General features: G+C 48.0%; 1 protein-coding gene across 3 annotated transcripts in view; it reads left to right on the top strand.

Moving 5' to 3' along the window:
• The window catches only part of bcr (BCR activator of RhoGEF and GTPase), a 66,023-nt gene extending 43,021 nt beyond the window's left edge, over nucleotides 1-23,002 (top strand). For 2 of the 3 annotated variants that reach the window (XM_023808595.2, XM_072714211.1), the window contains 17 exons: nucleotides 367-419; nucleotides 805-945; nucleotides 11,379-11,500; nucleotides 12,300-12,465; nucleotides 12,750-12,869; nucleotides 13,183-13,258; nucleotides 13,771-13,878; nucleotides 14,691-14,765; nucleotides 14,942-15,039; nucleotides 15,405-15,536; nucleotides 18,080-18,139; nucleotides 18,338-18,447; nucleotides 19,075-19,214; nucleotides 20,587-20,721; nucleotides 21,026-21,131; nucleotides 21,732-21,894; nucleotides 21,992-23,002. In XM_023808595.2, coding sequence (XP_023664363.1) covers nucleotides 367-419; nucleotides 805-945; nucleotides 11,379-11,500; nucleotides 12,300-12,465; nucleotides 12,750-12,869; nucleotides 13,183-13,258; nucleotides 13,771-13,878; nucleotides 14,691-14,765; nucleotides 14,942-15,039; nucleotides 15,405-15,536; nucleotides 18,080-18,139; nucleotides 18,338-18,447; nucleotides 19,075-19,214; nucleotides 20,587-20,721; nucleotides 21,026-21,131; nucleotides 21,732-21,894; nucleotides 21,992-22,081 — 1,895 coding nt within the window. In that variant the 3' untranslated portion in view covers nucleotides 22,082-23,002. The remainder of the gene's footprint in view (nucleotides 1-366; nucleotides 420-804; nucleotides 946-11,378; nucleotides 11,501-12,299; nucleotides 12,466-12,749; nucleotides 12,870-13,182; nucleotides 13,259-13,770; nucleotides 13,879-14,690; nucleotides 14,766-14,941; nucleotides 15,040-15,404; nucleotides 15,537-18,079; nucleotides 18,140-18,337; nucleotides 18,448-19,074; nucleotides 19,215-20,586; nucleotides 20,722-21,025; nucleotides 21,132-21,731; nucleotides 21,895-21,991) is intronic. The other variant, XM_023808597.2, reaches the window with a different exon arrangement.

Below are 23,002 nucleotides of genomic sequence, written 5' to 3'. Positions count from 1 at the left end.
TCCCAGCCAGCCCCCCTGATGCATTCAGATTTTGCATTTATTATGAAATTCTGTATCCATTTACTAGTAATTTCACTTATACACCTGGGCAAAAAAAAAGGGCCAAACCCAAATTACACAACATTAAACTTTGGCCCATCTTTGCCCATGAGTATGTATTCTTGTATGTTGAGTATGTTAAAGTTAATGATGTATTGCTTAAGACTGTAAATACATAAATTACTCAGCATTCTGATTCGTGCAGTGATATGATTGGCGGCTCAGATAACCAGTAGCACCCACAGTGTTGATATGGGGCCAGCCTGGTTGATGTACAACCCCTCTCCCTCATTCTCACCCCCCGCCCCCCCCCCCCCCCCCCCACAGCTCTCCTCTACAAGCCAGTGGACAAAGTGACCAGAAGCACACTGGTGCTACACGTGAGTGCAAAGTCACACCCGTTTCTTTATCTGTCTGTCTGTCTGTCTGTCTGTCTGTCTGTCTGCCAGCCATGTTTTGCAAGTTAAAAATCTGAAATGAATTTTAAATTCCTGCCGTTATATTTCATTTGCATTTTATATGATAAAAATGATTAAGGGTTAGCAGCCCTGCGACATTCCTGGCTTCCTGCACTAACTCACCATCATCCTTCCCTCACGTACTTCACATTTTATGCATTTTTCCCGCTTTTTGCTGAAGCGCTTTGGTTAAGTACTTTGCTTTAGGGTGCGATGACCTCACTATGACAGTATAGCCACACTGAAGGTGAAATGTCAGCACGGAGGTTTCTGCTTTTGAACTGTGTCACGCGTGTCATTGGCCCAGGACCTACTGAAGCACACGCCCCCCAGCCACCCGGACCACCCCTTGCTGCAAGACGCCCTGCGCATCTCCCAGAACTTCCTGTCCAGCATCAATGAGGAGATCACGCCCCGGCGCCAGTCCATGACCGTCAAGAAGGGGGAGGTGAGTCGGGTGACACTGCTGCTCCCCACGCCTGAGGGTTTTCGGTTTCAATCCCAGCTGGGGAAATCTTACGATTGGGTCTTCACCATCGACAAATACAGAGGCGGACATTTCAGGTCCAGAAAGTAAAAATCCAGACCAAGATTTTGTTCCAACCAACCAGTTGAGTACTCTGTGTCTGTTACTCTTTATGCTCAACTGGTTGGTTGAAACAAAATCCTGGTTTGGATTTTTACTTTCTGGACCTGAAATGTCCACCTCTGGACAAATAACGGGCGCTTTCACACCAAGGTTATAGAACTTGGCCCCTGTTTACAAGGTCCTGGTCGTCTTGATCAGGAACTTTTGTCGCTCTTGACTACTTCCATGTGTTGCTTTCACACTGCACAACTGCAACTGGAAGCTTTATGCTAAAAAAGCAGCAGAGACTCAAAAAGCTTGTAGAATTAACACATAATCTTATACAAAACTACACCACCACCCCAAAGCAATGGAACATGAACAAGTTGTTCTGTTGGTTATTGAGGAGATCAGTCATGATCAAAACAGGACACAGCCTTTTATTCATACTTTATTTATATGACCTGTTACATTCTTATTAAATCTGGCCAGCAGATTGACCTTCTGCTTTACATATAATAAAAAACGATGTAACGTTATTTTGCTAATAGTAAATTTCACCACCAGCACCGGCTGTACTAGACAAAAGTATATCGAATATCAGTTGATTTTTCTGATGTAGAAATATAGAGATGCAAGCAAAAAGGTTTTCATTGATGCATTAAATGTAATTGAGGTGCAAAAATAATTCCATCTGCTCAATTTTTACTCCGCTACTTCTATAACTTTTCCCTGTACTCCTGCATAACTCCTCAAGTTAGCCCTGGTGCTTGTAATCAACCATTCAGCAAGTTTGTTGTTGTAATCCCCTGCCCAGTAGTTTGTGTTCGAACAAAAAGTACTTAGTCTGGAGTAGGGACCAAAAAAGGGTTCCAGAACTGCCTCCAAGGAACTACAATCCGGACCGAGTTCCTGCGGAGTGAACACGACAAAGTTTCCTGGTTCCAGAAATAGGTTTGGTTCCTGAAAAACGTTTCTGCAGTGTGAAAACACCCAATCACAATTTCTTGACTGCTTGCTGTGAGTGTGTGGTGAGCAAAGGAAACTGATCACTCAGGATTCCATCTCCTAAGTCTAAGAGTTTTAGTTAAATAGGATTGAAATGAGCATTTGGTGATGCACAGAGGTTTTGTTCCCCGAATTGATTTGGAATGAATTCTGATTGGATCCCTGGGGAGCTGGGCGAATGTGTGCTGGTGCTGGGGTGCCGGGGCTGCTGATTGGCTCCTGCTGGGGAGCCGGGCGAATGTGTGCTGGTGCTGTGGATTCTGAGCTGCTGATTGGCTCCTGCTGCCATTCCTCCAGACTGGTCTCCCGGGAGGGTTGGAAAAGGGGGAGGCGGCCATTCTGTGACAAGCAGCCCTACGACCTGGCTCTCTGCTTCATGTACACCCTTCCCCCACCGCCAGCCCCCCTGCCAGGTTTTCAGCGAGGTGGCTGGGGTTCGATCCCTTGGTGGTAAGGGGGGCGGCCGCATGTCACCAGTCTACAGTGTTGCAGTCTGAGCCAAGCAGCCGTAAACAAGTCATGAATAATTGATCACCCTGATATGATGGTGTTCAAGGAGGGGCTCATCAACACTCGTTAATCTCCCAAACATGAAAGGAACCAGCAGAGCCCATCCAAATCTGATTATAGCTCAGAAGCTACAAATCCAGTTACAGTGTTCAATAATGTAGGAATGCTGATTTTATATGTTTATGTTTATTTTAGTCATAAACATCTGTACATCTTAACACAACAGATGAATGGATGCTATGGCAACCAAGTGCTGACTGTACTGGATGAGTTGCAGTTTTGGATTTCTGACATCGATAAGCACCGACCTTAGAGCTGAAGGGCGCCGGTTTGATCGTCACTTAGTGTGTCCTCGGTAACGAAAGACCCGCTTTGATTGGAGAAACTTTTCATGTGACTAAAGGCTGGTCAGCATACTGTTATGGCATAAAAGGCATTATGTGTTATGGCATTTTTGTATAGCTGCTCCTCTGTGTCTTTGGCCCTGGCTGGTCAGTACCATTATTACTGTAATTGTGAAGGTAGCAGAGGGTCTGTTTTGGAATTCTGGCTCCAAAGTTCTTGAATGTTTTTTTTTTTTTGAGCACTGCCCTGGTCCAGTTTATGGCAATTAAAACTTATTGTCCAAAAATTGGTTTGTTCTCTTTTAATGATGGTTCCAGCAATGACATGGGTGTCAGAGGCAGCTACTGTGTGAATTTGGGTTACTCTCCTGCCTTTTGTGTGTGTGTGTGGGTGTGCACGTGTGTGGGTGTGCATGTGCATGTGCGTGGGTGTGCACGTGCACATGCGTGGGTGTGCATGTGCGTGGGTGTGCATGTGCACGTGCACCTGCTCCACAGCCAAGCACTTTACCACTAAGTTTATTTGTCAAAGCCCAGAAAGATCTCACCTGACAAGACCCCAGAGTTGCTCAGTATTTAGCTCTGACGCGATTAGCTTCGCTGCCCAGCTCCCTGCTCGTTACCCCCTGGCAGCAGGACGCTAAAGGCTGGGAGTGGAGAAGGCGGGTTGTTTTCAAAGAAAATGAGGCGATTTAGCTTGTGCTGAGCAGCCAAAACCCTGGGGAGGGGAGGAACGGAGGGGATGAGGAGGGAAACGGAGGGCTGTCAGGATGGGGGGAGGGATAAATTAAAATGCAAATCAATCTGTCTGCTGTTACAGCTTCTCAGTCTCCCAGGCCTCTGGCAGGAAGCTTCTGGAGTGTGTGGGCATTCTGGGTACAGACACAGACAAACGCTCGGAACCGTGAGCACCAGGGCCAGCCCGTCCTTGTAAGCGACATAGCTGATAGAATTGGGAGCCATTTGATTAGGGGGCGCAAATGAGCGAGTGGGAAAAATCTGCAGGAATACCTGTGCCTACGTTCCGTGACATTGCAGTTATCTGCACGGTTGAAATAATGACATCAGTTGCCAGTATGACCTTCCGCAAACCCCATTACGCATTAGAATAACGCGTCATTCCGCAGTCACTGAATTGGCGAGACTGTCAAGAAAATGAAACGGTCAAAAGAAACTCGGGCACTGGGACGACGAAGAAGAGAAAAAAAGAAAATAATACAGTGGCATTTTGTTATTACCCCCTGCTGGTTTGATTCTTTTAAATTAGTTTTATTACTTTACTCTTCTTGTGAAACAGACACTAGCTAGCTAGTTATCAGCCAGATATCCTGCTGTTTATATTTTAAATATAAATGGACTGAAAAAAAATCTACTGCTCTGTGTCGTGAAGTTCATGGTTTCAGTATATAATTTAGAAATATATTCTGTAGGTCAATGTATATTGAAAAATGTTTTGAGCATAAAGACGAGAGTGCCACCTTTTCAACAATACTAGTCATCAAATTTAATCATTTTAGCATTCTTCACTATAAGCCCCAGGTCAGGATAATCCCTCTGTTTTTAATTTGAATCAAATTTTTAATAAAAATGGCAACATGTTTTTGCTATTTGTGTTCTTATTTACCATATTTAATAACTTTGGGGTATCAGGCATTTAAATAAAAAAAGTTCTTAAGTTATGCACTTATACACTGTTATACACTGGCTGTCTCTGCAGTGACATGCTAGTTCTGCACATACTGAGGCAGGATTCTCTATATTCTACCTACTGCCCCATTTGGTATTGGTACTTTGTGCATCGCTTTACTTTCTCATGCTGAATGCAGCATGTTGTCAGAAATTCTGTAGTAGTTAGTATTTCATACTTAGCATTACTGCTGCACGACATTGGATTTCAAGTATCGCGATGTGAAATTTTGTGATAAATATTGCAATATTTAGACAACAAAAAAGGACTGCTAAGTGTCTCACAAACCTGTCTATGAGCGATTTAAACAGCAAGGATGACAAAGATTGATTGTCTCAGAGAATGCATGTAGATCTCATGCAAAAGAAGCTGCGGTAAACTTTATTTTTTTAACATATCCTCCTGAGACCCGACCTATTCATTTATGTCCATTGTAGTGGACATTGTATTTTTGCATTTATTTTTTCAATGATGTTGGGAAACGTATTTATTCTTGTTTTGCACTAAAGAGGACATGCTGTGAAATTAAAATAAGAATAAATTTGAAAAAATCTAAATTGTAAGATGTTTTATTTCCTCCAAAGACAAATAACCTACAATTGAAGGACACTATTTTCCTCGGGTCTCAGGAGGATATATTAGATAATCTTGAAAGGAAGAATCCGGTGACAGAATATTGTATTGGGAGGTACTCATCGGACAAACTGGCATGCAGGACTAATGCCAAATGTAAATAATGAAAGTAGCTGTATGTAGTTAGCATGTGTTGTGCAGGCGGTGGACGTCCCCGCAGTGAGCTGGACCTTCTCCTTTGCCTGCCAGTGGTGGCGACAGCTGACAGTGATGCAGAGCCAGTGAGACGGTGTCTGCGTCCATGCAGCTTCCAGGGGTGACGCTAGACCTGCCTCATGCCTACGATCAAATCACAGTCGTGATCTATTACAACCACACTCTTTCTCTTATGTTATTGCTTAATAATGGTGTGTGTGTGTGTGTGTGTGTGTGTGTGCGCGCGCGCATGTGTGTGTGTGTGCGCGTGCGCTTGCGCATGCCCATTGTGTGGTTGGGTAGTTGTGGCGGCCAACATGGTGGGCAGTGTGTCTGTGTTGTTAAAGTGACTGGTATACATCAGCAAAAGCCATTTTTGTGCTTTCCTGCATTTTTTCTGTGGATGAAGTCTAATACTCGCGCCATTCTGGTGTCAGAACTCGAGATGCAGGTACAGGAGTTCAGCAAAGAAATCAAAGAGCTTCTGGGAACACACCTGCAAAGGGGCACAGCAGACTCGAGGAGACCCTCAGGAACCAAGTGCTGTGCCTTCCCAGGATGACCTGATGGCAGTAGCACTCCCCCCCCGCCTGCTCGAACAACAGTGCCACAACTGGGTGCACCGCAATGCGAGGACGCAGCCAGTTGCGGCGAAGATTCCCCTGAAACTAGGCCGGTACAAGGGGAAAGGCCCCTGGCTCCCAGATCCAGGTCTGGCTCATGATGTGGCTTGATGGGTGGTCCTCCGGAGAGAAGGTGGTCCCTCCTGGTGACGTGGCTGGAAGGAGAGGTGCTGCAGGCTTTCCTCAGCCTCTGTCCCAAAGAACTCGGCGTTGGAGTGGCACTTCAGCTGGTGACAGTCCATGGGGAGGGTAAGGGAGCAGCTTGTGGACTGGCAGAGATGTGCCATGGTCCTCCATGCTTTTCTGTGGGCGCTTTCCCCGGGATAACTGTGCCAACATGTATGCCTGCTGAAGCCATCCCCACCGATGGGGGCTTTATAGCAAGAGGAGGTGGCCGTGGAAGTTCTAGGCACAGCGGTTAATCCACCCTGAAGCCAGGCCTGCACTGTGGAGAGCGCCAAGGAGGAGGAGATGAGCAATGATGAAACTTGCTATTCCGCCTGGGGGGCCACCATCAATGTGCCAGGGGCAGCCTTCTACCTCACTACAGACATGGTAGTCAGAGACCAGCGGCAGAAGAATAGAGAAGGAGAGGCATCCGTGTAGCAGGGGAGGAGAGTAGCCCACAGCTCCCAAGGGATGGTCTCCAGCAGAGACATGGTTGCAACTCCACAAGGCCATCTCCCGAGATGGTACAGACTATCCAGGAATTATGGCAGCGCAGCAGCCAGGGCTTGACGGCATAGAAACTGATTCATGGTGTTTTTTCATCAAGTACTGATGACTGAACTGACAAAGAAGGAATCCTATCCATATATGATATGTCAGGCTTCACAAAATGTATATTGTTTGTATATAAACTTTTACATAAGTGTGGTTTAGCTCCCTAGATCTCTAGAGGGCCTACTGGCAGATTGAACTGTCCCCGTATACTTGCCCCAAGACTGTGTTTACTGTTGTTCACGGACTGTGGCACTTCTGGGTCATGCCGTTTGGCCTGTGTGATGCCCCAGCCACCTTGGAGAGTCTAATGGAATGTGTTCTGTCCCTTGTCCCTCAGACCTAGTGCATTGTCTACCTGGACGATCTGCTGGTACTTGCCACCGATTTTACCGGGGGTTTGCAGAACCTAATGCTTTATTTGTGGTGATCCACCCGGCAGGGTTATGGATGAACCCCTGGAAGTTTCTTTCTCCGAAGACTTCCTAGGCCATGTCTTCAGCGTTGCAAAACCACTGCACTTTCTTACAGAGAAGGGAAGTGGGGTTTTTTTCTGGACGGATGCCTGCACCATGGCTTTTAATCTGTAGGGTGTTCACCGATGCTTCTGTGTTAGCATACCTGGTACCTCACCCTCCATTTGTTCCGGACACGGATGCAAGCAACAAGTGGCTAGGCACAGTGCTGTCACAGGCAGGGCCCGAAGGGGAGCGCATTGCTGCATACTTCAGCCAAACGCTAAGTAGACTGGAGTGCAATTACTGCGTAATCTAATGCTTTACCTGGCTCCAGAGCTTCTGCAACACCGAGGGACAGCTGGCCTGCTAGTTAGAGCCGCTGGCAGAGTTCGCCTTTGAGGTCCAGCATCACCCCTGGAAGCTGCATTGGGACACAGACACTCTGTCTTGCTGGCTCTCCATCACTGTGAGCAGTTGCCACCACTGCCAGGCAGAGGAGCGGGACCACTTCACTGCAGTGTTGGCCGCTCCCTGCACAGTGCCAGACAAGGGGGCTCGTCGTGGAGCAGCTCATCGTGGAGCAGTGCAGCGAACCCCGTGCTTGTCATGGTGACGGAGTGGCTGGACGAAGGCAGGCGACTCGGACAGGAGGACCAAGACCTACCACTCCCAGTGGGACATCCTGGAGGAGCATGAGGGCCTGCTGTACAGGTGCTGGCGATCGCCAGTGCAGGGGAGTCACTGCAGTTACTGGTGCCCTGGAGCCTGCGCCTGTCCTGCTGAAGTCGGAGCAGAGCCATCAGGGCTGGGCACTACGCAGTGAAGATGACACTGGGGACGCTGCAGTGCTTTTACTGGCCCGGCTGTGGGCAGGATGCCGAGCTGTTTGTTCCTAGACATGAAGCTATAGTGAAAGGTGTCAGTATGACTATCAACAGATCTTTTAACTGTCTATTTTTTGCTGAGAACCGCTTACCACCCACGTGAAAAATAGGTGCCACGCCGAATCGCACTGCACCAATAAGAACACGGAGTAGTCTGTGTATTTACAGCATCAACCGATGCATCATTAACTTTAACATTTTCTATGTACAAGAATATACACTCCTGGGGGGTATTCCCCAAAGCAGGATATTTTTGATTAGCCGGATAAGCCAAACGAAAGCATTGTCCAATAGGAATGTCACTTATCTCTCCTCCTATTGGACAGCACGCGTGGCTTAAGTTGTTAAGTTGGGCAACTTCCTCTTTTCTGGAATGGCCCCAGGACAAAAAGAAAAGCCACAAGCTGTTAGCATGAGTGCAGAAATGAATATCATCACATTGCGCAGCGTCACGCACACGCCATGCAGCTGCTGTGTCCCGGGCTCGAGTGAGAAAAGTGCACAGCTACACACTCTTTTGATTTGAGCACCTGGGAGAATCTACCTCTTTGTCTTTATATTTGAACCGGTGCTTTGAATAAATAACACGAGATTCTCAAACAGTTTGTCTCGGTGGAAAATATGTGGGTTGATTAATTTATTTTGTTGTGTTTGGGGACAGAAATGTTGAGGGGCACAGAAAACCCGCAACAGATTGGGCATCAAGGTTGAGCCCCCCACCCCACCCCACCATTTCTTCTTTCCCTGCATTGACCTTTCACCCCTCAGTGTCCTATTCATCGAATGTCTCCGCCTTCCATACTTGACCTTTTCCCATCTAATTTGCACACATGACCTCTTGCTGTGTTTATTAAGCTCGAGTGCAGGCACACACACGCACACACACACACACACACACACACATACACACACACAGAGATACACACACACACGCCCGGATGAGATTTGACTTTTCAGATAAATTGTTACATGGAGACTGAGCCCCATAACCTCTTTTGTGTTATTGTGTTAAATAACGGATGCGATTAAATAGACCCCCCCGCTTCATTTTGCAGTGGAGTCAGCTGCCCCCCTTGGGGCAGAGTATTTCCCTTCATGCTGGCTGCTCTTACATTTCCCAGGGTGCTTTTCTGCGCCTTCTGACCCAAAAAAGAGCCCGGGATGTGGGTCGCAGTGGGTGATGCCGCGGTTCCTGTTCTTACACAGAGCTTTTGTTTGTCTGGACGCTGATCCGCTATGCTGTCTAAAGCGGCTGCTGCCCTCTGCCTGCACCGGGCGCTTCTCCAATAGCCACGCCACTCTCCGCTAGACAATTACCAAGAGACTCAGAGCGTAACCCCCTGCCCCCCACCCACCCCCCCCAGCTGGTGTTGATATCCTCGCTAACTGATTCACTGACATGGCTCATTTCAGTTCATTTTTTTATTTTGCTTATTGTATTTCACACGCAGGGCTGTGAAGAGGCCAGCGTTGTAGCATCTGAGACTGACAAAGGGAGGCAGTCTGGGGTCTGGTGCCCATCGCCATGGCAGCGGAGTCTGCGGTTAAGCTGCCGCTTGTTTGCCTGGGAGGCTCCATCCTGAACTGTCCTGTGTTGCCACATGGGTTACCAAAGTCTACAAAACACCCTGCTCAATTGCATGGCACACATCATCTCTGGGATTTGACCTCACAAGCTGCTGGTCACATGTTGGCTTCCGTCTTAAGCTAAAACTGCTCGCGGGTGGTTTGAGGTCCTGTGTTACAGTGACTGACAAGCTTCATCTTTTTTTCCTACATGATACACAGTAAGCTGGAGTGATTGTCTCGGCGGGTGCAGACCCTAGGTGCTACCGTCACGGGGATCTGAGTGGGGACGTGCTGGCGGGCCTCGTACAAAATGGCTTCGGGCCTGGATCTGCCGATGTGGGTCTGGATGTAGAGGGAGATTGTTGATGGACAGAAGAAAAACACGTTTTTGTTTTAGTTCTGAAAAAATAAAATGAGGCATGAAGTACTTGGGCTCTATTCCCCAGACATCCCCCCTCCTGTAACCTGTCAGCATCTCTCATCAGGCAGAGTGACTTTAGTGATTCTTTTGGTTCAGACTTCTTCACATCAGCCTTTAAGACAGATTAGCAACATAAAAAAAACAAAAAAAACAAACAATCTTATATATGCGTCACAAAAGCACAGCCTGCTGGGATACCATGTCATGCTGGTGGCTGGCAGGAAGGCCACTGCTTTCCTCCTCCCTTCTTTGTCTGGGGGGGGGGGGGGGTGCAGTATAGGAATAACCTCAACTGGTCTCTGAATCTTCTGGATCAATTGCAGAGCCTGGAAAGGTTTACACTGAGACGACCCCCGACGCCCACAGGTTTAATGCTGGATTCTCTGTATCCCTGCCCTGCCCCTGCCTGCCAGGGATTTCTGGGAATGGGGGGGGGCTGGGATTATCGATGCCTTGTGTGCCCTCTGTTTTGAACCCACGTGCATGCATGTACACCGCCACTGTCTGTCCACAGCGAGTGTGATTCACCCCCGCAACAAATTCTCAGCATCAGTTCTACTGTGTGAGGTAATGACTTTGTGGTTGCGATGCGGGGGGGCAGGGGCCGTCTAAGCTGTCATTGGTTGACAGCAGCTATGACGTCATCCTTTGTATCCCAGCTGCTTAAGTGCCTGCAAAAGGCCAGACATGATACACGATGTGTGTTTGGAGGCAATAGGAATGTTAGCTTTAAAAAGTGGCTTTCTTAAAATATTCAGCCCCTCAGTTTCCTAGGACGTCGTGACTAACAAGCACGCTAAAGCAAAATTTCTTTTGTCTTGCAAAAAAAGGAATTCTGATGTAGACGGTCAGCTGTTGTAGAATCTGTCATTAGATGTCTGGCATTTTGTTGTGTCCACCAAGGCAACACTGCCCCCTACTGGCAGCTGGCTGTGAATCAGACTCTCGTTTGTAGCTTTTATCAAAGGAGGCCCCTGAAATGGTTTTATAAGATGAATTGTTCAACAGATGAACAAGAGCTTATTTATTAATAATTAATGGTTTTAATTTTTAATGTTATACAGTGTTGAGCTGACAGCTTCTGGAAGCTGATTTTCTCTTTGCCTGACAGAAGTGGATTTAAAATACTTAAAGGCAAAATCATGTTTGTTTTGATCTAAATTTAAGGTAATTATTTCTGGCAGAGAGATTCACATTGCATTTCATATGCTAACAGTGGTGATGTTCTTTCAAGTCTCTTAACTAATCCATGACACGCATGGTCTTGATTGGTGGGCTGGTTGATTGATGGGTTAACTGGACACCTGATTGGATCCCCCAGAACCGGCAGCTCCTGAAGGACCGCTTCATGGTGGAGCTGGTGGAGGGTAACCGAAAACTGAGACACGTCTTTCTGTTCACCGACCTGCTGCTCTGCGCCAAGCTGAAGAAGCAGATGGGCGGGTAAAATGGAAACCTTCCTCTTCTCTCTCCCTCCTCCTCTTCTCTCTCCCTCCTCCTCTTCTCTTACTCCTGTCATAGCCCCTGCAATCAGGACCAACTGTCATGTCACCCATAGTCTTGATTTGATTGACAGCCACTCCTCCTAACCCTCATTGAGGCAGAGTCTTAGTACAAATAAGCCATCTGGCCATAGTTCCATTAATCCCCCCCCCACCCCCCTGCATTGCGTTCTAAGATTGATTTCTTCAATACAACCCCCCTTCCTTTGTCATATGAGCCTGAAGTCAGAAAGCATTGATCCGTGGGTTATGTAGATAGATTGGGGGGGGGGGGGGACTCCATTAGGACATCAGGCCCTGTTGCTGTCATCAGGTGAGCAGTGGCTCCCCCTCCTGGCCTTCGGAGTCTTTTTGGATCCACCTTTTTATCATAGAAGCCCTTATTTGTGGGAGAGGAACTCCCCGCTCACGTGTGCCCGAAATCCCAGTGCCATGGGCTATTCTTTTTTTTGGTGGGGGGGGGGGGTGTCTTTTTTCAGTCATCGTGTTTTATTCCTCTCTGGAGTGTGTCCCACAAGCACATGGTCCCTATCGGGGACCTGAACTGTTGCCCTTTGTGGGTGCTGGGGGGGACCGTTTGAAAGCCACCTCCAGTCACACTAATCTCTCAGCAGTCTAATTACACCTCCCCCCTGTCTACTTGATGCCTGTTTTCTTGTCTGTCTTCTCCCATATTCAGCACTGCCAGCTCTGGGTATGCTGTGCTCCAATCTCCCTCCCTTTCTCTCTTCTCTGAGCAGGAAGAGTCAGCAATATGACTGCAAGTGGTACATCCCCCTGGCTGACCTGACCTTTCAGGCTGCCGACGAGTCCGAACCGCCGCCCATCCCGCAGGTCCCGGACGAGGAGATTGACGCCCTTAAGGTCAAGATCTCCCAGATCAGGGCTGAGATCCAGAGGGAGAAGGTACGGGTTTCGGGTTTCATCCCCCGGGTTGACCGCGTGGGGTGTGCCACCGGCAGAGCCCTCCGCCACATCCGCGCTCGTGGCATGAGTTAAGCTGCTAACCATGTGACAGGAAGCTTATGAGTATCTTACCACAGAGAGAAAGGTGAAATCCTGCGGGGTCCATTTCAGGAGGCAATGGCTGGGTATTATAGGCTGATGAAGTTTGCATCAAACCATTTGTTGAATTTAATGTGTGTCCTTCCTTGGTTTGTGTGTGTGTGTGTGTGTGTGCATGTCTGCAGAGGGCCAACAAGGGTACCAAGGCCGCTGAGCGACTGAGGAAGAAACTGTCTGAGCAGGAGTCACTCCTTCTGCTGGCCTCGCCCAACATGGCGCTGCGGGTGCACAATCGCAACGGCAAGGTGCGTCGACATCGTCACGGCAACCACCATGGCAACTGCAATACCTTCCTATTCAGCAGTCGTATTGTTTTGTGCTTTTATAATGCTTCGGTGATTGTTGAATATCTTGCTAGTCTGTCTTAAAGGCCGATGGCAAGACATCTGAGCCAAAAGTGACGTAAATTCTTACCCTGTACCCCAAAGTGAGAATCTCTGTTGTACCTTAGAGCGGAGCATTGTCCCCGAATTGCCAAGAAAGGTTCCCGCTTTAGCAGGATCCTCGTAACAGTGACGGACAGACGGGGCCCCTAAACTGGGTGCTTTGCCTTTCCAGAGCTACATGTTCCTGATCTCGTCAGACTACGAGCGGGCGGAGTGGAGGGAGACCATCCGTGAGCAGCAGAAGAAGTGTGGGTGTCTCCTTGGGACTGTCGGTTAGCTCACAAGAGAGATCCAGTCCTTTTTCTCGATCGTATGAAGCTGTCTGGGCGTCTTCTGGTTCGGCATCCTTGCAGATCTTGCAGAGTTACTGGTGCTTGCTCTGTGATGCTTAAACTTAAATTGTCTTACGTTTGTAGCAGATACAAGTTGACTGCTTTATAGTTAAACCCCCTTCATTTCCCTTTGTGAGGTTTTATGGACATCGGCCTCGTCCCCTGAATACGGCCTTTTTCATTAATTATTCTCTGCGGATTAAATTAATCAGCCTCAGATTGATCAGTTGTTTGGCTGTATGAATGTGTCATGATCTACCAGCAGTATAGAATGGATCAGAAGCTGGGTCATATTTTTCAGAAAGATTGCAGCGTAAGAAGCATACTAGGTGAAACTATGTTAGACACGGATCTACTGTAAAGGTGTTACCATTCTAGTATTTCTATTTCTACGCACCTAAACCGGGAATCCTGGGATGTCGCTCTAGCAGGTTTCAAAAGCTTCTCGCTGTCCTCGATGGAGCTGCAGATGCTGACCAACTCATGCATGAAGCTGCAGACCGATCATCACATCCCCCTCTCCGCCAACAAAGAAGGTAGGTGGCAGGATGAGTGGGAAAGCAGAGAGCACTTTAGAGAAGAGCCAGGACTCCCACACATCACTGCGAGGGGCCAAGACACCGGCATGAATGCTGGGGCTGCAGCTGCTTCCCTTCCCTTCCCCTGTCGCTTTAGTGCGGCGTGACATTCCTGAACCCATGGCAGCAGAGCCCAAAGGACAAATGCAAGTCGTTAAATTAAAAGCACCTTTTGTTCAATTTTATGATTAAAAAGTTTTCGTTTTGTGGGGACTTGCCTGCTTTGGAAGAGCATCTTCGCTGGTTTGTTCTCGCTCTCTTACACACACACACACAAACACACACACACTCACACACTCACAAACATGCATCTGTAATTCACGTGTTCTCTTGTGGAGATGTTCTGTCTACCGTGATGTTTATTATACATGGGATCAAAGCGGTGTTTCATTTCATTTGGAGATAGAAAAAGCGCCAGACAAATGGCCTAGTTTAGGCATCACAATCTAACAAGTCAGTCCTCCTGGTTCTAACCGGGTTAGTCTGTGTGAAACACGGGAGAGCATCTGGCGCGCTCACATGTGCATGTTTACCTGCGTGTCTGTCTCCCCTATCGTGGCTGTGCGGAGACTTTTGGAGGAGCAGGTGCTCCACCCGGGGGGGGTCCCTTAGTGCAATGCATGTGATCGTCGGTGATCGAAAGGAGGCTGTTAAGACCTCAAAACAGGGGCACTTTGCGTTCCGTTCGGGCAGGAAGATGCACCTTCGGCTCCTGCTCGCGCATCCCTGTCCCTTATTTTAACCTGGTTTCTCTCCATCCTTGTGCCTAGATGACGATGATCCTGGACTCTATGGGTTTCTGAACGTGATCGTCCATTCAGCTTCTGGCCTAAAGCAGAGCCTAAGTAAGCTGCCACTCGCCTTACAGTACAAATTAGGGGACCAAAATGATCATAATGAATCTGGATCTTCCTAGAATTTCCACATAGATCTTATCTGAACATTTTAAATGTGAAACATCCTTCTTATTTGACGTTCTGAGGACCTTTCTCTTTGTGCCGATGGCTTCCTTTCCACCCAGATCTCTACTGCACATTGGAGGTTGATTCTTTCGGCTACTTTGTGAACAAGGCCAAGACGCGGGTTTACCGCTACACCACCGAACCCAACTGGAATGAGGTGAGATTCGCAGTCATATGTGCTGAAAAACTAGGTCCCCATCGCAGATGAAGACGAATCCCAAAGGTTCATGTTCAGTGCCACCATCACTCAGTGAATGTGCTGGAATATTGCTGTCATGTTCTGTGATTAGCTGTTAGCATCGCCTGGAACCATCACTTACAAAATAAAGGTCTTATATTCAAAATATCATGAATCCGCTGCATTCTTTGACTGCTTAATAAATTGCAATTCAGTTCCCTTAGCTACCAGATTCAGATTATAGCAGTTACACGAGATGATGTTCTCTTTTTTTCACCAAACCTCTGTTTTTCTGCCTCTCCATCACTGAGTCTTACTGTCGGAGTCTTGTCTTTGGCCTTCAGGAGTTCGAGATCGAACTGGAGGGATCGCAGACGCTGCGGCTGCTTTGCTATGAGAAGTGCTACAGCAAGAGCCGTCTGAACAAGGACGATGGGGAGAGTACAGATAGGATCATGGGAAAAGGGCAGGTCCTGGTAGGGTGGCCTTCTTCCTCGTCCGTTTCAGGCTTACTGGCTTTTCACAGTAAACATCCCTGAGAATCCATAGCAGTAGTGTTGGGGAAATTACTCACAAAAGTAATCCGTTACAGAGGTGGAAAATTCATGTCCAGAAAGTACAAATCCAGACCAGGATTTTGTTTCAACCAACCAATTGAGTACTCTGTGACTTTTTAAACACATCTGGTTGGTTGAAACAAAATCCTGGTCTGGATTTGTACTCTATAGACCTGAAATCTCCACCTCTGGTTGGGAGCTGAAGATCTTTAATGAAGCTCTGTAATAGTACTTATATTTATATGGTAGCCTGCTACTTATGTTCAGAATGGAATTGATTTTATTTGAGTAAATCCGAAGTGAATTTTAATATAGCTGTTTTTTCTGGTGATATCTTTCTGGACTAAAGTTGTGTATGTTTAGTATTTCACTCAAGGGCAAAACAACGAAGGGACATATGGATTCTGCCCCTGGCTGCCATGCTAACAGCAGATTATTTAAATTTAATTTCCAAAAACTTTCCATTCCATGGGAAGTTAAGATGGGGAATTTTGGAAATACCCCAAGTTATTAACTTTCCATGGAAATTAATGGGAATGTATGGGAATTAATTGGAAAGTTCCCAGAATTTTGCAACTCTAGTGCAAGGTGGGGTCGGTCTTTTCTGAGGCTCAGGTGGACCCATCCTCTGTTTGTCAGTCGTGTTTTCGGCAGGAACAAATCCATGAACTGGGGGTCATCTCATTGCCCCGAGGCACATGATCAGGGTGGGGATGAGTAAGCGGTTTAGCATCTATCGAGGGGGGGTGAGCAGAGCGTGCCTCTGTGTGCTTGGTTTAGTGTGCGCACGTGCTGGGGTGCTTGGACACCAACTTGAGCAGGGGATTAGGGATGGAGGGTGGGTGGACGGCGAACAATAGAGCGGTTACACTCCGGGGGGAGGTGAGGGGGTTGAGGGGCTGCGGAGGAGCAGAGGGGGGAGGACACTGCGGGAATGAAGCCAGCCAGCCGGGACAGACTGACGCACCGGCGCTGGAGTGACCGCATGCTCAGGAGGTCCAGGTTCTGGATTAGTCCACATTTGTTTTAGAGGAACTGCGGGGGCCACAGAGTTTCTTTTTTTATCGTTTTTGTACGTTTTTTTTTTTGTCACCACCTGGGTCCGAGGCCATGGCGAGCATAGAGCAGACACAGGGTGGGGTCTGCGCACGCCTGCGCAGCAGCTGCTCTGTGGCGGCCGAGGGGCCGGGTGCGGCTGCAGGTTTGAGGCTCTGGGAGCGTGTGCGCGATGTCCTGCGGAGGCGCAAGGTAAAGTGGCGAAGCGGGGACTAGGAGGGGCAACGGGAGGCGACGCTGGTGCCCGTGTGGTCTGGGGGTTGGGGGGGGGGGGGTTCAGAGTGTCAACATTTGTGTGGTTTTGGGGGAGACAGGAGAGAAGCTGACTGTGGTTCTGACTCGCTGTGACGTGTAAGTGTACGGGGTGCGGAATATGTCACCGCACAGCCTTCTGGGACATCGGGGTGAAGACAGTGTACTACTGTTCTCTGGCTAAACCATTTACCAGGGTTCCCCTGTGCCCACTGACCTCAGCACTCCCTGACCTCAGTACTGACCTCTGTGAGTTTCTGGGTTGTTCCGTGCTGTTTTCCCTTGGCTAGCTGTCATATGAAGGTCACACCATCTGCTTCCCTTTACCCCCTGGTCCCTCAACCAGGAGAAAATGGGATCCATAATAATCTGATAAGGCATAAATGTGCTGCCGGTGAGTTTGAGTCTGGGTGTGACCCACGGCGATGGATGCAGAGGGAGCTGAGGTTTTTCAGCTTGACTTGGATTGGATTTGTAAATATCTGGCTGTGTACGTGAGTGGTAGCTTTTATCTGGGCAGCATGTGATAAGTGGGTAATGTACTAACATACGGGGGGGGGGGGGTCGTTAACCTGTCCATACCCGGACAAAGGTGTCTGTGGCGAGACCCGTCTGTGTCTGTGGCAGAATGTTCTGATTGAGAAAAAAATACTGTGTAAGCCTCGATTTGAAACGCCACTTCTGGGGTAAACATTGCATTTTGCTAAAAATGTCCATCAGAATTCATCATGGTGTTTGACCCCTGATTTGGGGTGTTATGCAGAGCTGTGTAATTCACATTTTAATGGCTGCTGGCTTCACATTTTGATGGAATTGGAAGCTTTCCTGGACATTACATTACGCTGGGATTGTGGGAGGGGGGGTGTCATTTTGAGGCTAAACTGTCCCAGAAACTGGGTCAGCTGAGAACAAACGCTTGATCACCTGAGTGATCTTTGGGGCGGGGGTGGTGGGGGGGGGGCGGGGTGTGAACTCCTGAACACAACCTAAATATATCCTATTATTGCTATTAATACATAGTTTATTTTGATAGAGAATGTTAATGTGCGTTTTAGTCATTTTATGTCTACGAAACCAACCATCAAATTAGATCCAGCTCATGAAATGTCACGCTGCATTGAGTTCTGTGGTGGCTGACCTCTCTTTTTTTATAGCTGGACCCCCAGAGCCTCCAAGGAAAGGATTGGCAGAGAACAGTGGTCCCCATGAACGGGGTGAGTAAGGTGGTTTCAGACGCACAGGAGGAACAGGCTGCCGTCCAGGGCAATTTCAGTCCAGCACCTAAACACATGTAAACATGCTTAAACACATTAGCAGGAAATCAGCACTGGGTGCACAAATGCACATATACACACAACACGCACAAATGCACAAACTGGCTACACGATGGCATGATTTTGCTTCCCTCCTAGATCGAAGTGAAGCTCTCCATGAAGTTCACTAGCCGTGAGTTCAGTCTGAAGAGGCTGTCGTCACAGAAACAGGCTGGCGTGTTCGGGGTGAAAATCTCCGTGGTGACCAAGTGAGTGTCATCGTCATCTCACCTGTGACGTATTGCTCTCTGTGGAACTGCTAAGGTGCATCGACTCTCCCATTTCCAAGCCATAGCCACTCAGAAAGTAGTATTAAAATCTGGTTGGGACAGAATAGTCTGTTATAGCTGGGAACAGGGTGGATCATGGTTCTCCGTGCTCCTTTGAGGGATATGGAACTCAAAGTCCCACATAGTTACCTGTGGTTAAACGGTCTGAGATCTGAGACCGTGTGTCATTCACTATAATATCTCAAGAGAGAATGGGGGGAAGCAGACCACTCTTCCCTCTTTGGATCAGAGGGTGGAAGTGTTCTGCTCATCTGAAGCTCTTACTTATGGCCTTTGAGGTATTATGGTGTCGACGGCTTTTGGGGAGGAGATGAGAGTGGATTTCGGAGCAGAGCCAACCTAGGCGATAAGGATGACATGCCAGAAGGGGCCTCTAATGGCTTCTCATGGTTGAATTTGGGGCCAGCAGAGTTTGCATCATTAAGCTTGTGGTCTTGGTTACTCTCTTGGTACTTGCAAAGGAGTGGGTGGTTACGGGGAGCTGGGCACGATGGTAAAGCAGAAGGTCGTGCTGTTGCCTGATTGTTCTTGGTGTACTCCTTCCAGGCGGGAGCACTCCAAGGTGCCCTACATTGTCCGACAGTGTCTGGAGGAGATCGAACGCAGGGGCATGGAGGAAGTGGGCATTTACCGCGTGTCAGGAGTAGCCACTGACATCCAGGCCCTGAAGGCCGCCTTCGACGCCAGTGAGTGCTGTCTCCATTCATCTATTTATGCAGCGTCCCTGAAGTCCTGAGCCCAAGCCCATCCTCAGCTCACATTTGCTCTTTGCTCTCTGTGTCACTCTTTAGTCTCATACCCTACATGGGCTTGTTATTACATCTTCTGTTTTTGTATATGAACATGACACTCGCTGACTAGCATCTGGTGTTTAGCCTTGCTGTTTTGGCTTCTTAGTGGGAGAACATTTTAAAACAAATTTGAGGAAGCACTTCTTTACACAGCGTGTAGTTAGAGCATGGAATAGTCTTCCTGCTAGTGTAGCGGAAGCTAAAACCATGGGTTCCTTTAAATCAGAGCTAGATAAGATTTTAACAACTCTGAGCTATTAGTTAAGTTCTCCCCAAACGAGCTTGATGGGCCGAATGGCTTCCTCTCGTTTGTAAATTTCTTATGTTCTTATGTTCTTATGATTAGCTCATGGGAGTTCTTAATAGTAATAGTAATAATAATAATAATAATAATCGATACTTTATTGATCCCCGTGGGGAAATTGTCTTTACGCCTCCCTCAACTTGCTCTCTGTAGAGTAAGTTGTCCGCGAAGGGCAGGCACCTGTTGGGGCGCCCAGGGAGCTGGGGGTTAAGGACCTTGCTCAAGGACCCGCAGACATGCTGAGGCTGGGTTTGAACCGGCGACCTTGTAATTACAGGCACACAGGCTTTGCCCAATTGACCCACACGCTGCCCCCAAAATTTTTCTTGCACAAAAATATTCTGAGGGCAAAAGGAAAAGTGATTGGTTCAGAGAGATGACCAATGACATTGTAGAGTTGCGGTGTCCAATCAACTAGTGGAGGCGGGACCAACCAATTAAATATATTGGTCCTGCCTTCTCTGGTTGGTTGCACCCACCTCCTCTACAATCTGACATCGTCATATACAAGTTAGGTAGACATCGCCCAACCTTATCCATGATTATATTATGGGAGGCTCTGTGCTGCTCAGCAGCTTTGGGCCCCTACGCCCATGATCAGAAGGTCACCTGTTTGAGTCCCGGCATTGGTGGAATAGTGACACCTATGCTGGGTCCTTTAGCAAAGCCCTTAATCCCCCAAAATGCTCTAGGAGTGCCAGATAAATAGCCTGACCCTGCACTCAAACCCCAAGCTTTACTCTCAGCTGTATTTGGGATTTATGTCTCAAAAGGGTGAACAAGATGGGAAATGCCAAAAGAAGCATTTTAGTGTCCTTGTGCAAATGGCACATGAAGCTTTAATTTTAGTTTTTTCCGTATTATGTGAAGCTCAGCTAGGTTTCACTGGGGCAGCTCGCTAGTCGGCATGGTAACGCTACCCCTCCGCATCACTGATCCAGCCCTCTCCACCCGTTTTTTCAGATAACAAAGACGTGTCGGTGATGATGAGCGAGATGGACGTCAACGCCATCGCCGGCACCCTGAAGCTGTACTTCCGGGACCTTCCGGAGCCGCTCTTCACCGACGAGCTGTACTCCAACTTCGCCGTGGGCGTCGGTCAGTCTCGCCCACCCTGGAATAGCCAATGAACTGCTTGTTTTAAGGCAACCGTCCTTTGCTGCATCCTTTGTCCCGAATGACAGGATTAAGTTTCGTTTGACCCGTCGCCGGCATCATGTAGGTGTAGGTTTGTGAATTTAAGGTACTTCACTTATAATTTTATAATCTGCTGAGAGTAATGTGTAATAGCTAAGGTCACCTGCAACGACCTTTCTGTTCGTGTCCTCGTGTTTGTCTCACCTGTGCATGTGTCTCATTTGCTCTGCCCCCCCCCCCCCCATATTCCCATATATTCCTGCAGCTCTGTCTGACAGCGTGGCCAAAGAGAGCTGCATGTTGAACCTGCTGCTGTCACTCCCAGAGCCCAACCTGGTCACTTTCCTCTTCCTGCTGGACCACCTTAAGAGGTTCGAGGCATCAGACTTTCGTGTACCTCTCCTGGCTTGTTCCCCACGGCTACCGGAATGCACAGTCATTGGTCATTTCTGGTGGACTGAGGGTTTGGTTTCATGATGGTGTGATCTCTTGTCTCCCCCTGTCATTCGAGACCCTGCGTAGGTTCCAATCCCGAAAATGAACCTTAGGTTGACACTTTCTCTCTCACATCTGATCTGCAGAAAAGGGAAAGAAATACGCAGCCACTCGCATAACTTAAAACTATTTTATAAATTAAATAATATAACGGTACATGCAAAATTTTCTGTGTAACAAAGTGTTTTTGAGGTACTTCAAAAATAAAGTGCGAGACAGAGGTCAAAAGGCCATGGGCTCCGTCCTCCACAGACCAGCTAATTACTTATTAATGCACAAAGGCACAAGCATGAACTTAATCTGATATATATATATCACTGTAAATAATAATTACAAAATAATCTCCATCAGCAACACAAGACCTATTGCACCTACAATCCATAAACCCAAATCAATATATAACTCAAAATTTCACAGGTATATTTTGGCTCGTACACCCTTGCTGACTCTGTCTCCCCCTTTCCCAACTCCGCAAGGGTGGCTGAGAAAGAGAGCATCAACAAGATGTCCCTGCACAACCTGGCCACTGTCTTTGGTCCCACCTTGCTCCGGCCCTCTGAGAAGGACAGCAAGATCCCAGCCAATCCCACGCAGCCCATTAGCATGAGTGACAGCTGGTCGCTGGAGGTCATGTCCCAGGTATAGCAGGGTCTGTCTATTCTGAAGTCTGGTTGTAATACTCTTCCTCTTGCATCTACTCTTACTCACGCTTGTTCTTCTGTCCTCTCGGTCCCAGGTCCAAGTGCTTCTCTACTTTCTGCAGCTGGAGACCATCCCCACACCTGACAGCAAGCGTCAGAGCATTCTCTTCTCCACAGAGGTGTAGCCCTTCGGCCGTCGATGTTGGAGGAAGAATGCAAAAAGCGAGAGAGAGAGAGAAAGAGAGCGAGCGAGGGACAGCAGAAGACAGAGCTTAGGGAAAACCCTCCGTGGCTGAAGATCCTTTGCGCTCCCCTTCCCCCATTCCTCTCCTGGATAGCAGTTGTGGCAGGATTGCTCCTGCCCTGACTTGTGTTTCACAGCACAGCCCCCAGGGGGCGCCAGAAGCTTACCAATTTCCATGAGAAGCAAGGACGCGAAAGTGGCATCCCTAAATCACATCGCTTCACTGGCGTGAGAAGTTCTGTGCAAACTGAAGTTTGCTTTTCGTAAAGTCTGTACCTTAGTGTTTTACTTTAGAAGCCTATAGCTTATGTGCAATGCTCATAAGGCCACTGTGGAGAAGATGAATACCGTCCAACACCTCACAGGAGTTCCATTAGAGACTGACCAGCTGTTAAGAGAAGTAGTAGATGCATTTTTGTTTTCCCTGCTTGTAATGAACCACCATGACTTAAAAACAGCTTTCTATTGTGTGGGTACTGTAGCCGCAAAGCATCATGGGTAGCTTGTTCCATTTCATTGTGATTGGCCAAGGGGGAGGCTGTTCCATGAGAGGGACCTGTGGCCAGACTCACTCTTAGGATATTTTAGAGCAGCTGAGTTCACCTGAATAAGTCCCCAAGGAGCTCTCTGAGGTTGCCAGTATTGAGTGACGTGTGTTTATTCCACTGCCAGGGACATCTTGGGGATTTTTGATGAGGGATACAGCAAATCAGAGAAGGGGAGGGACACGTCACGATTGTCATGGAAGGAGGAATCAAGAGATCAGCAGCGATCCACTGGAGTTCAGCCCAGGGGAGGGTGTGATATTAAGACTGCTTTCACTTCCATTCTGGAAGGAATTCATCACTGTCGGAAAAATGGG

The sequence above is a fragment of the Paramormyrops kingsleyae genome, chromosome 7, assembly GCF_048594095.1.
Source record: "Paramormyrops kingsleyae isolate MSU_618 chromosome 7, PKINGS_0.4, whole genome shotgun sequence".
Taxonomy (NCBI): Eukaryota; Metazoa; Chordata; class Actinopteri; order Osteoglossiformes; family Mormyridae; genus Paramormyrops; species Paramormyrops kingsleyae.
This window is presented reverse-complemented; position numbering and strand designations above follow the sequence as displayed.